The sequence below is a fragment of the Hyla sarda genome, chromosome 5 (assembly GCF_029499605.1).
Source record: "Hyla sarda isolate aHylSar1 chromosome 5, aHylSar1.hap1, whole genome shotgun sequence".
NCBI lineage: Eukaryota > Metazoa > Chordata > Amphibia > Anura > Hylidae > Hyla > Hyla sarda.
In genome coordinates, this window is record NC_079193.1 from 330579166 (window position 1) to 330592702 (window position 13537).

Below are 13537 nucleotides of genomic sequence, written 5' to 3' on the forward strand. Positions count from 1 at the left end.
GCTGGGAGTTGAAATTTTGTAACAGTAACTAGAGACAGGGGCGTAGCTAGAAACCACAGGGCTCCGATGCGAAAAATTGCCTCGGGGCCCCCTACCCCCCATATGCAGGGGCAAGACTGGTACCAAAAATAGGCCTGGGCATTTTAGAATAAGCAGCCAATTTTTTCAGTGGGGTCCAGACTACTGGGACCCTCACCAATCACCTCAGTTCAAGTGACTCTCCAGCTGTTGTAAAACTAAAACTGCCATCATGTCTGGAGAGCCTTAGGCATTTGCAGAGCCACAGATTGGGGTACAGTTTTATCCATCATCACTGCAGAACTTACAAGTGACTACAGCTCTGATGGGACATACAGAAGAATACACAATGATATCAGTGACCTGAGTGACATCTGCTCTGATGTCTTTCCTTTTCTTCTTTATCTGGTCCAGACACCAGGTCTTCTTCCAGTTACATCTTCTCTGCAGAGTTTGATGCCTGGACATCATTGGCTCCTCACTTTGTTTGCAGATCCTCATCCTCTGTATGATGAAAATCATCATTATAACCCTGCCACATACTGCGCCCCCTGAATATAACCCTGGTAGACACTATACTTAAATATAATAATGCCACACACTCTACCCCCTGAATACTGCCACACACTGTACCCTGAATATAATACTGTCACACACTGTAACCCCTGAACAGAACACTGCCACACACTGTAACCACTGAATATACTACTAGTGATGAGCGGCAGGGGCCATATTCGAATTTGCTATATTTTGCAAATATATGGACGAATATTCATCCTATGTTAGTGAAATTCGCATATTCGCTATGTTCGTTCACTTTTTCCATGCAAAAATCGTAATGAAATTTGTATAGTGCACATGAGCGATTATATCTTTCAACTAACCAACACTATACCCTACACTAGAACCCATCAGCTAAACTAACCTACCCTTTCGAAAACTAAAAAAAATGGAGGGATCAGTGTCCTCTGGAAGTGCCGATATTCGCATATACGAAATATTCGTGCTCCCCACCGACTCACACAGTAAATAATATTGGAGCCTTCTTTGGACAACAAGCTGGAAGCAGGGAGGGATGATCACTTTTTTTATATAGTACACATCATTGTTGTGATGTGTACTGTGAAGAAAAAAAACCTAATATTCGTCAATATGAATGTATAGCGCTGTATTCTAAATATTTGCTAAATCACGAAGTGCCAATATTTGCAGTAAAAATTAGCATTTCGATTATTCGGGCTCAACACTATACAGTATACTACCACACATTGCGCCCTCTAAATATCCTGCTGCCACACACTGTACCCTCTGAATATAAAACTGCCACACTCTGTACCCACTAAATATACTACAACAAATGGTGCCCTCTAAATATAATACTACACCACACTGCGTCCTCTGAATATAATACTGCCACACGCTGTGCCCATAATGAAATTGTCACACTGTCTCTTCAGCTGAATCCCACCCCTGCACTGTCCTCCCCCAGATCTCTGTGTCCTCCTCCTCCAGGCTCCTCTGTCCCCCCCAGATCCCTCTGTCCTCCTCCTCCAGACTCCTGTGTTTCACTCTCCCAACCCCTAAGTCCTCTCCATGCTCCTCTGCCCCCTTCCCCAGATCCCAATGTCCTGCTCTAGAAGGCTGTCAGAACATGATAAGAGTTGTAGTTGTGCAATAGCAGCAATGGAGCAGATATGAAAACAATCTAAACCAATATTCCTCAACCCATCAGTGATGTATTTTAGTTTTTTGCTGCCCTAGACCGACCCATACCCATTCACCCCCTGCCCCCCCCACCCCTCCGCATTGGTGTATAGTATATGTATTTATGTATGACAGATGTGTTTATGATTGATGTATGTATGATAGATGTATGCGAGTATGATAAATGTGTGTATGTATTATAGACATATTTATGATGGATGTGTGTATGCATGATAGATGTGTGTATGTATGATAGACATGAGCATAATAGATGTGTGTATGCATGATAGATGTATGTATGACAGATGTGTGTATGTATGATAGACGTATGTATGATAGATGTACGCATGATAGATGTATGTACGATAGATGTGTAATCTATCATACATACACACATCATTCACACACATCTATCATACATACACACCTATCATGCATACACACATATATCATACATACACACATCTATCATTCATACACACATCATACATATGCACACACTTCATACATACACGCATCATACATACATATACACTGCTTCATACATACATACATACACACACAATCATATACACATGAAACAAATACACATAATACATACATAAACATCATACATGCATACACATCATAAATACATACACCCCCCCCTCTCATCCTCGGTGTTCTCATCACCCCATAACCCTCAAAAAATCTTCCACAATCCACCCCTCCCCACGGAACTTCGTCCTTGATCTCCTCAACCCTGAGCACACTCACCCCACACACACCAACCATCCCCCCCGCATGTCAATTCGTTCATGATCTCCTCATTACCACTAAGCCCCCCCCCCCCCGTCACCTCGTCCTTGATATCCTCAACACTCCCCCCCCCCTGCCAGTTGACTCACCCAGCCGGGGATTGGTGCCACTATGTGAGGCAGTGGAGGCTGCTGCTTCTGCTGCTGCACAGGGGATTGCTACTGCCAGGGATCACGCAGGGACAGAGGCAGGGACAGGTCAGGTAATTGGAGCAGACGTGCGTGCCTGCGTGGGGCTCATCTACTCCCATCAGCCCCTGGCCTGTCCAGCCCTGCCCTGATTTTTAAAGGGCCCATTCAATAGAAAATGTCATTAAAAAAAATGTGCTGGCAGCGACAGGACCGCGCCCGAGTGCCCGATCTGCTGCAGCAGCATGAAGTGAAGTGGCAGGAGGCCCGTAGGGCCCCCCTAACTATGAGGCCCGGTCGCGCTTGCGACCGTTGCAACCTCTGTAGTTACGCCACTGGTTGGAGACACACTGTTTGGAAAACAATTATTTAAGCCCAGCACTGCAACAATGCTAACCACTGAGCATACAATACAGCCTCTTATAATCGTAAAAATCTGACAATGTGACCCTAAGGTTATGTTCACACTGTGTAATGTCTGCATTACACAGACAGCAGAGCGCGGGCAGAACATGTGCTGGGACTACTTAGAAACGCACCGTCTCATAGCCGGCAATGTATTTCTTTGTAGAATCCGCAAAAACAATGAACATGTTCAATGTTTTTGTGGATGTCAGAATCAGGATTTTAGCGGCAGATGTTGATGCTGAAATTCTGCTGTGTAAACAGAGCAGCAGATTCCATGAAATGCAGAATGTCCGTGGAGGAGATTAAGGCAAAATTACACATTCTTCCATGTGAACCCGGCCTTAAAGGAGAAATCCAGAAAAAGTCAATGTAACCCCTATCCACAGGATAAGTAGCTGATTACGGGGGGTTCGACTGCTAGGACCCCTACGCTCTCCGGGACAGGACCCAGCGCTCAGTGAGGAGCGTGTGCTGCAGGCGGCACACACTCCATTCATCTTTATGGGAGTGCTGAAAAGACCCGAGTACAGCTCTCGGGCATCATCGGCGCTCTTATAGAAATCAATGGAGGGAGTGCTGTCTACCGTTAGATGACACGCGTTCTTCACTGAGAGAGTCAGGGTACCGTCCTGGAAATCGCAGAAGGGTCCCAGTGGTCAAACCCCCAGAGATCAGCTACTTATCCCCTATCCTGTGGATAGGGGAACGTTTACTTTTGCCAGAGTACTCCTTTAAAGATTAAAAGAGCAGTCCAGTGAGTATACAAAGTATTATTTTATTATATTAATCCAAAAATCTAAACCTGTTACTTGGATTTTGAGTTCAAGACCTGAATTTTCAGTAAAGTGTAAACTACCAACTTTTTAATAGTTTCTAAATAACCTAATGCACATTGCTTCCATTACTCTTGATACTTTTAAACCTGTCTCTACCCCTATTTTATTAGTCCCTCTGCTTCACTTAAGTTTTATAGCCGTTAGACAATGGGATGTTTTCCATAACCCTGGATACATTAGGTATCTAACCACAAAGTATGTTATAAAGTTTATCCATTAACAGCTTCTGCTGATGCATTGTGGTCATATTTATGTGATTATCAGTGGTTACTGAAAGAAATCAAACTTAAAAATATAACCTTTTTTTTTTTACAGGATTCTGGTCTTTCTCACTACCAAATGTTGTCTGCAAGTCAGTCTGTAGACAATAAACTCAATTGCTCCTTATGTATTATTTTTATTTTTTAAATCATTTTTATATCTTTTTTTACAATATGTTAAAAGAAAAGGAAAAAAACAAACCGAAATATATTGTGATCATTTTCTGACAGATTGCAAAAAATAGAAATTTTTTACAAAGAAGTTTTTACAAATAGGTTGATCTAGTAGTATAATAAATTAATTAATAATTTATTTATTTATTTTCCACATTAATATTTATTAATGTTTTTTTTCCTTCAGAGGGTACGTTCACACATGCGTATATTCTGCTGCTGATCTGCTTCAGCAGATTTTGCTGCCCATTGAAGTTAATGGGCAGCAAAATCTGCAGCAAAAATACACACGTGTGAACGTAACCTCAAAATGAAAAAAACATTAATAAAGATGAATGAAAGAGGAAAATAGATAAATAAATTAAAGACAATACATATGGACGTTTGTTCTATCCATAGGTCAATATGTCTTTACAGAAAAAAACTGAGGCATATCCCAAACCGCATGTGACAACTTGCGCTCCGGCCACTCACTCTGGCCGTGAGCACATTGTCCCCTTCTCTTCCCCAGCCGGCGGGGCTGGGATTTGCATCGCGGGACACGTGAATGCGAATCCCAGCCAGTCACTCACCTCTGTCCTCTGCTGCTTCCTCTCAGCTCCGGAACGCGTACCCCCGCCTCCTAGGGCACTGGAGCTCTAAGATTTAAAGGGCCAGTGCGCCCATAGTTATTCGTTGCACCTGTCACACTGTTATAAGTTTCTGCACCTCCCACATACCCTTGCCGGATCTTTGTTTCCCTAGTGCCTGAGAGAAAGCGTTCCTGTGTGTTGCCTTGCCATTTTCTGACCTCATTGTTTTGTGACCTTGCTCTTTTACCGCCTGCCTACTGACCTCCTGCTACGTTCCTGACTATACTCCTGTGCCGCCTGCCCTGACCTTCTGTTATACTGACCACGAGTTTCCGTATCCTACCTGTGCCTCGAACCTCCTCAGCCTCCTGTGTTGTTTAGTCGTGCCAGGGGTGGCGACCTGGGTGCCGCCTGCTGCTGCAAGTTCATCCAGCTTTGCGGTGGGCTCTGGTGAAAACCAGCAGCACCTTAGTGTTCCTGTCTACTGAACCACGAGTGTTACACCGCACACCCACCCAAAGCAGAATATATACATATATATATATATATATATATATATATATATATATATATAGTTTTTATATAATTTATTTTGTAAAACCATATGTACATTTATTTAATCTCAAACAATTCAATACAAATAATATCAATGACTACTGTAAGATACCTTTACAGTTTCCCTTAGACATGTGGATATGTACAGCAGTGCTTATTTTTTTTAAACATGAGTACTTCTGTAGTTTTCAAATGCAGTACTTAAAGAGATCCTGTCCCCTTATAGACCATTCTTTTCTGTGCCAAAATATATACCAGCGTAAAACAGACCAAACATAGTTACAAGTAGACTGTGTTTGGTCTCAGCATGTCGTAGTATTTATCAGAATATGTCATTGATAGCATGCCACCGTATAACAGCGGCAAATGTGATGTGGATGGGTCCTTACCTGCAGATGAAATTATATTTGCTTACAGTCATAGTGATAGTATTTTTATTTTACTCTACCTGTATTCAAAGTAACAGTCACTCTTCAGGAATGCTGGAAGTCTTTCCTTCTTTATCCATTCAACTCCTTGTTCTCGATTCAAACACTTGAAAACAAGCAATTTAAATAATCAGCAAATTTTCGTTTTTGCATTTTCGATTTTTCCTCCTTTTCTTCTAAAAATCATAACACTTTCAATTTTGTACCTACAGACCCATATAAGGGCTTGTTTTTTGTGTCACCAATTGTAATTTGCAATGACATCACTTATTTTATAATATTACCTGCGGCGAAACCAAAAACAAATTATTTGTGGGATTACATTTAAAAAAAAAAACGCCACTTTTGGGGGCTCCCATTTCTATGCAGTGCAATATTCGGTAAAAATTACAACTTATCTTTATTCTATAGGTCCATACAGTTGCAAGGATACCCAATAGAGATGAGCAAACTTACAGTAAATTCAATTCGTCACAAACTTCTCGGCTCGGCAGTTGATGACTTATCCTGCATAAATTAGTTCAGCTTTCTGGTGCTCCTGTGGGCTGGAAAAGGTGGATACAGTCCTAGGAAAGAGTCTCCTAGGATTGTATCCACCTTTACCAGCCCACGGGAGCACCTGAAAGCTGAACTAATTTATGCAGGATAAGGCATCAACTGCCGAGCCGAGAATTTACTGTATGTTCGCTCATCTATAATACCCAATTTATATAGTTTTTATTTTAATACTTAAAAAAATTATAAACTACATGCACCAAAATTAGTTAGTTTAAAATTGGCATCTTATGATATAACTATAACTTTTAGATTTTTCTGTGTACGGGGTAGTATGAGGGCTAATTTTTTGCTCCGTCATCTGTAGTTTATCGGTACCATTTATGTTTTTATGGGACTTTTTGATCACTTTTTATTAATATTTTTATGGCATATGAAGTGACCAAAAATGCTAACCATGTGGTTTAGCTATCCTAATATTTTAATAGTTTGGACATTTATGCATGCAGCGGTACCACATATGATTATTTTATAGGGGGGTGATTTAAACTTTTAATAGGGAAGGGGTTAATGAACTTTTAGTTTAAAAAAATGTTTACACATTGATCAGCAGGCATGGAGCAGTAGATCGCGGATCGGACAATGGAGAGGCAGGTGAGGACCCTCCTGTCATCCTGTAAGCTGATCGGGACATCGCATTTTTGTCACAATAGTCCCGATCAGCTCCACTGAGCTGCCAGGATTCTTTTACGTTCGTTTTAGATGCTCCGATCAAACTTGATTGCGGCGTCTAAAGGCTTAATGCTGGGCATCGGACCGATCGTCCGTGCCCGGCATTAGCCGTGGGTCCTGGCTGCCTGTAGCAACCCGGGACCCGTTCTCCGCCGGTGAGAGGTACGCCCTGAGTCCTTAAAGGGGTAGTCCAGTGGTCAAAAACTTATCCCCTATCCTAAGGATAGGGGATAAGTTTGAGATCGCGGGGGGTCCGACCGCTGGGGCCCCCTGCGATCTCTCTGTATGGGGGCCAGGCTCTCTGGCCAGATAGCGGGTGTCGACAACCGCACGAAGCGGCGGCCAACACGCCCCCTCAATACATTGCTATGGCAGAGCTGGAGATTGCCAAAGGCAGCGCTCCGGCTCTGCCATGGAATTGTATTGAGGGGGCACGTTGGCCGCCGCTTCGTGCGGGGGTCGACACGCCCCCTTCCCGCGGGCTGTCGGGGCCCCGTACAGGAGATCGTGGGGGGCCCCAGTGGTCGGACCCCCGCGGTCTGCAACTTATCCCCTATCCTTAGGATAGGGGATAAGTTGTTCACCACTGGATATCTCCTTTAAGGATCGGGGATGCAGGGGGTATACACAAAAAATAAAAAACAACATATACTTGGCATCAATAAAACAACCCTAAATATATACAAAGTAATGAACTTCTACTTATCACTGAGTACGCGATAAGTAGACTTTTGGTCCCCTTTTTATTAATTTTTATTTTCTGATATTCACTGATCAAAAGTCAATTTTGGTGCCTGGTATTTTTTTTGGTTTACTCCTTTCAGCGTGTGGTTTAATAAACATATTATAATATTTTGGACATTTCCGCACATGGCGATACTAAATATGTTCATGGTTTTATGATTTTTTTTTAACATATTTATATTTTAAAAAAAATGGGTAAAGTGAGGTGATTACAGTAGAAATTATATTAGGGAATGAGCTTATTCATATCCCTTTTTGCCTTTATAAGTCCCCATAGGACTATTATAAGCAATTAATTGCTTTCACTGTTCAATGTTATGCCATAGCATAGCATTAATCAGTGATATTGACACACTGCTTGCACAGGCTGTCTTGGATCAATGCAGTACATATTAACAACTGGACCAATGCAGTACATGTGAACAATAAAATGAAAAATAAATAAAAAATGTTTGATATCACCGCATATTTTACTATAACATTATTGATCCTGTATGGTGAATTGCGTCGACAAAAAAAAATCTCAGAAAAATTGTCAAAAAGTAAATAGAAAAGTCCAATCTTTGCCAAATTGGTACAGATCATGGCACAAAAAAAAAAAAAAAAAAAAACAGCCCCAAAACAATTCCATAGGCAGAAAAATGAAAAAGTTATAGGTGTCAGAACAGGACAATTTTAAGCATACTCATTTTAAAAGAAAAAAGTTAACATTTTTTAAACCTAGTAGTAAATCTTGCAATTTCACTTCACAAATATTGTCACAATATTTTATAAAAAGATGTCATTACACTGTACAATTGATCCTGCAAAAAAACAAGCCCTCATATGGCTTTGTAGATAGAAAAATAAGAGTTATGGCTATTAAAACGTGAGAAAGAAATAAATAAAAATTTTAAAGGCCATTAGGCCCTGTAAATATACAAGTTACCCTAAATATGTCACTTACCATTACATTATAATTGTTGTCAATTTTTATATCAATAAGAGAGTATTTTTTCAAGCTCTGTCCAGTGACACTCCTGGATGCATTGTAGATGGGGTTCGGAGATTGGTGATCATGTAACACCTTTTTAATGTGCTCTTCCAAGTGATCAGGGACATTACTGATCACTTCAAAAACTCCATATATTTTGTTGAACTTGATCGCTTCAGTAAAAGTCTGCAAAAAAGTGACACAATAAACAAACATTTCATTGCCTAGAATTTACTTATTCAATTCATTGAATATTTAGACTCCCTAAGGCCTTATTCAGCAGCTAATAAGTACTGGAAGGATTAAGATTTTTTAATAGAAGTAATTTACAAATCTGTTTAACTTTCTGGCACCAGTTGATAAAAAAAAAAAAAAAAAAAAGGGGGGGGGGGGGGTTTCCACGAGAGTACCCCTTTTATAGCATCCTTCATTTTTACCATGTAATATATCAGGAAAACAAACAAATAAATAAATATATATATTTGTGTCGTGAAATGAAAAAAAATATGCAGTTCCATTGTTTTTTTACGGTTACACTTATTACGGGGTCAAAATGTGTGTATGTGTGTGTGTATGTTCCAGCATCACGTCCGAACGGCTGAAGATATTAAGATGAAACTTGGCACACATGTTACTGATATGTCAACAACAAAAATAGGATAGGTGATTTAACCCTTACTCACCCCCCATTTGCCAGGGTCGGGGGTTTTGTTTAAAGTCCCATACAAGTCTATGGGAAATATATGTTACTGCATAACTTCCAAAAGGCTGAAGATATTTCGATAATACTTGGTCACATGTTACTGATGTGTCCACTTAAAATATAGGATAGTTAATTTAACCCTTAACTACCCCATTTGTGAGGGTCGGGGTTTTCGTTTAAAGTCACATGCAAATCAATGGGAAATGTATGTTCCCACATAACTTCCGTACGGCTGGAGATATTTCAATAATACCTGGTACACATATTACTTATATGTCAAATAAAAAGATATGATAGTTAAGTTAACCCTTACCTACACCCTTACTTAAAAGATGGGTTTTTGTTTCAAGTCCCATGCGAGTATATGGGACTTCCAGTACCTTACTCCACAAGCTCCGCTCTGCATCTCCTGGTGAATGTGTCAATCCGGCTTGCAAGCCACACCCCATCTCACAAAGAGAGGAGGTCGGAATAGGAGGTCGAGATATGAGGATGGGATATGAGGTCGGGATATGAGGTCGGGATATGAGGACGGGATATGAGGTCGGGATATGAGGTCGGGATATGAGGTCGGGATATGAGGTCGAGATATGAGGACAGGATAGGAGTTCGGGATATAAGGTCCGGATATGATGACGGGATATGAGGTCGAGATATGAGGACAGGATATGAGGACGGGATATGAGGTTGAGATTTGAGGAGAAGATATGGAGACTGGATATGGGGTTGGGATATGGCAACAATATATGGGGATGGGATATGAAGTCAAAAGCTTCCTCCTTTGTTGATTTTCCTCCCCACCAAGGATTAGGAAGGAAAAACCGGGCAAAGCCGGGTACTCAGCTAGTAAATAAATAAAACTAGTTCCTTTGCCCCTCATCATATTCTGACCCCTATAACTTTTAGATTTTTCCAGTCTACAGGGCTGCGTGAGGACTTGTTTTTATGGGGTTAATTGAAATTTTTATTAAAGGAGTAGTCCAGTGGTGAACAACTTATCCCCTATCCTAAGGATAGGGGATAAGTTGTAGATCGCGGGGGGTCCAACCACTGGGGCCCCCTGCGATCTCCTGTACGGGGCCCCAACAGCCCGCGGGAAGGGGGCGTGTCGACCTCCGCATGAAGCGGCAGCTGACACGCCCCCTCAATACAACTCTATGGCAGAGCCGGAGCGCTGCCTTCGGCAATCTTCGGCTCTGCCATAGCAATGTATTGAGGCGGCGTGTCGGCCGCTGCTTCGTGCGGCGGTCGACACCCGCTATCTGGCCAGAGAGCCAGGGCCTCATATAGAGAGATCGCAGGGGGCCCCAGCGGTCGGACTCCACGCGATCTCAAACTTATCCCCTATCCTTAGGATAGGGGATACGTTTTTCACCACTGGACTACCCCTTTAAAGGAGTACTCTAGTGCAGAGTATTCCTGCTCCATCCTGCCTGGGCTGCAAAATAAATGAAAATGAACCATCTCTTACCTTCCTGGGTTCCTGCGGAGCGCCACTACAGCTGATCGGTCCTCCGGTCCATCCTCTTCATACTTCCGGGTGTAACGAAGCGTCACATGGTGCTCAGCCTATCGCCGGCCACCGCGATGTTCTGCCTCGGGCCATAATAGGCTGAGCGCCATGTGACGCTTCGTTTACATGGAAGTATGAAGAGGATGTACCGGAGGACCGATCAGCTGTAGTGGCGCTCTGCGGGAACCCAGGGAGGTGAGTGATGGTACATTTTCATTAATTTTGCAGCCTGGGCAGGACGGAGCAGGAATACTCTGCACTAGAGTACTCCTTTAATACCATTGGTTGGAAGTGATTTTTGGTTGCTCTTTGATTCATGTGTTTGGAAGCAAGATGATCAAAAATAATGCATTCTGGCATAATGTTGGATTTTGAAAGTTTGGATGCGGTGATATCAGAGTTTTTGATGTTGGAATTTAATGTTTTTTTAATACTACTAATAAAATCTTTTCAAATTTTTATTACACTTTTAGGGTCTTGAATATGTGATTGGTCGAATGGTATGCTGCAATACTAATGTAATGCAGTGAACTGTCATTTTAGCAATCCCCTATTACAGCATGTCCAAAATGTGTCAAGGGATATCTCTTTTATCATGCATTTTTTTTAAGTTTAGATAATTTAAATATAGACAAGTGCTAGACATCCCTTTTCTCTTAAGCAGTCTGCTACTACACCTTGCCTTTACTAGGCCCCCGGCTGCCACTACAACCCAGTGGTTGCTTTGCGCGGGGGCAGGTGTCTGCGGGGGGGGGGGGGGTTAAGTAGATATTGTGATATGGTGATGGAATGCAAGTATCAACTACAACAAACATTACAGAGGAGTTGTCACCTACACCACACAGGTATTATATCTGCTGACAGGTCTTGAGTGTAATTTGTTTCCGCATTAAATTGTTATAGCATTACTGTATTATTATTATTATATTACTGAAACAATCCCACTGATTCAGGGAGAAATTCCAGTAAGGGTATTATATATGTGTGAATAATTGCATTACAACATGAATAGGCGCAGGGGGTTGAGCAATATTAGAATATTCCTAAGTGTATACTTACTGGTAGACGTAAGAATTCATTGAAGTAATCTACAAGCAAGTTGTCTGTTACTAGGAAATCCTCCTATGCAAATAGAAGAAAACAGAGCGTGTGATGAAATGTAAACCACAGTATTCGTTGTCAGAGCTGATTGTAGAACATAGCAAACACTAACAGGTATGCCAACAAATAAAAGATAGGATAATATAATACTCCATCTTCTCTGCAGTGAGTTGTCTGTCACCATATAGACATCCTTTATGCACTTTTACCCTATCCATCGGGCGTGGAATGAAGGAGGATCAACATTTCTGTATTAACACACTTGGTTAAATATAGCATTAAAAATATTGTTCTACACTCCTATCTCTAGTTGCTTATCAGAACCGACATGGGTTTTCTGCTTTGGACAATCAGCCAAAAATAAGTAGATTACAGGGTCCCTTACTGCCCAAACAACTTTTGATCAGTTATTGTGTGCAAGGAAACATGACAGCAAGTGCTGAATTTCCCTACAGTGCCACCACAGGGGAAAAAAAGTATTACGTGGTGCCTGTGAACTTTACAGGCCATTTATGAAATACCAGGATGCCTTGGGTCCTCCAAAACCTTCACAGCTGTCTTGCAAAACTGATAGAGGTTCTGAGCAAGAAAGGCCACTCTTATAACTCATAATGGGGGAGATTTATCAAAACCTGTGGAGGGATAAAGCTGGCCAGTCCAACTAATCAGATTGCTTCTTATATTCTTAACAAGGCCTCTGAAAAATGAAAGAAGCGATCTGATTGGTTGCTATGGTCAACTTTGCATCTCCAAAGGGTTTTGATAAATCTCCCCCATTATGAGTTATAAAAGTGGCCTTTCTTGCTCAGAACCTCTATCAGTTTTCCAGGACAGCTGTGAAGGTTATGGAGGACCCAAGGCATCCTGGCATTTATTGAGTGGCCTGTAGAATAATAATATTATAATAATAATAATAATAATAATAAGATGCATGAAAAAAAATGGATATCTGAAGCAGACAACTCCTTTAACTGCTTCAGGGCTGGGCCACTTTCCCACCAGACTCATTTTTATATGCCGGCAGCTCTGGAAAATGGATTTAAAGGAAATCTGCAGTGAACAAAAATGTATCCCCTATCCACAGGATAGTGGATAAGTGTCTGATTGTGGGGTGACCGAACACTGGGACTTCCTACCATCTCTTGAACGGGGCCCCAGTTCTGCCGCGGCTCTCCCGTGCAGGAGGCGCACCGGCCGCAGTATGATGCCGTGGCTGACACGCCCCTCCATATATCTCTATGCATCCCGCCTCTCCCATTCAGCTGTATGGCGGGGAGGGCTTCATACTGGAGTACCCTTTTTAGAAATAAATGTATATACTGGATTTACTCCTTATTATATTTTATCAGTGTAAAGTACGGCACAGTGTATGATCTCCACAGTATAAAACCTTGA

At 41.7% G+C, this 13537-nt stretch overlaps 1 protein-coding gene across 7 annotated transcripts in view; it reads right to left on the bottom strand.

Annotated features, from left to right (window-relative positions):
• RGS22 (regulator of G protein signaling 22) overlaps positions 1–13537 on the bottom strand; it is a 176208-nt gene that overhangs the window by 99056 nt on the left and 63615 nt on the right. For all 7 annotated transcript variants that reach the window (XM_056522387.1, XM_056522382.1, XM_056522381.1 and 4 more), the window contains 3 exons: positions 12101–12163; positions 8799–9011; positions 5902–5987 (listed from right to left, as the gene is read on the bottom strand). In XM_056522387.1, the coding sequence (XP_056378362.1) occupies positions 5902–5987; positions 8799–9011; positions 12101–12163 (362 nt within the window). The remainder of the gene's footprint in view (positions 1–5901; positions 5988–8798; positions 9012–12100; positions 12164–13537) is intronic.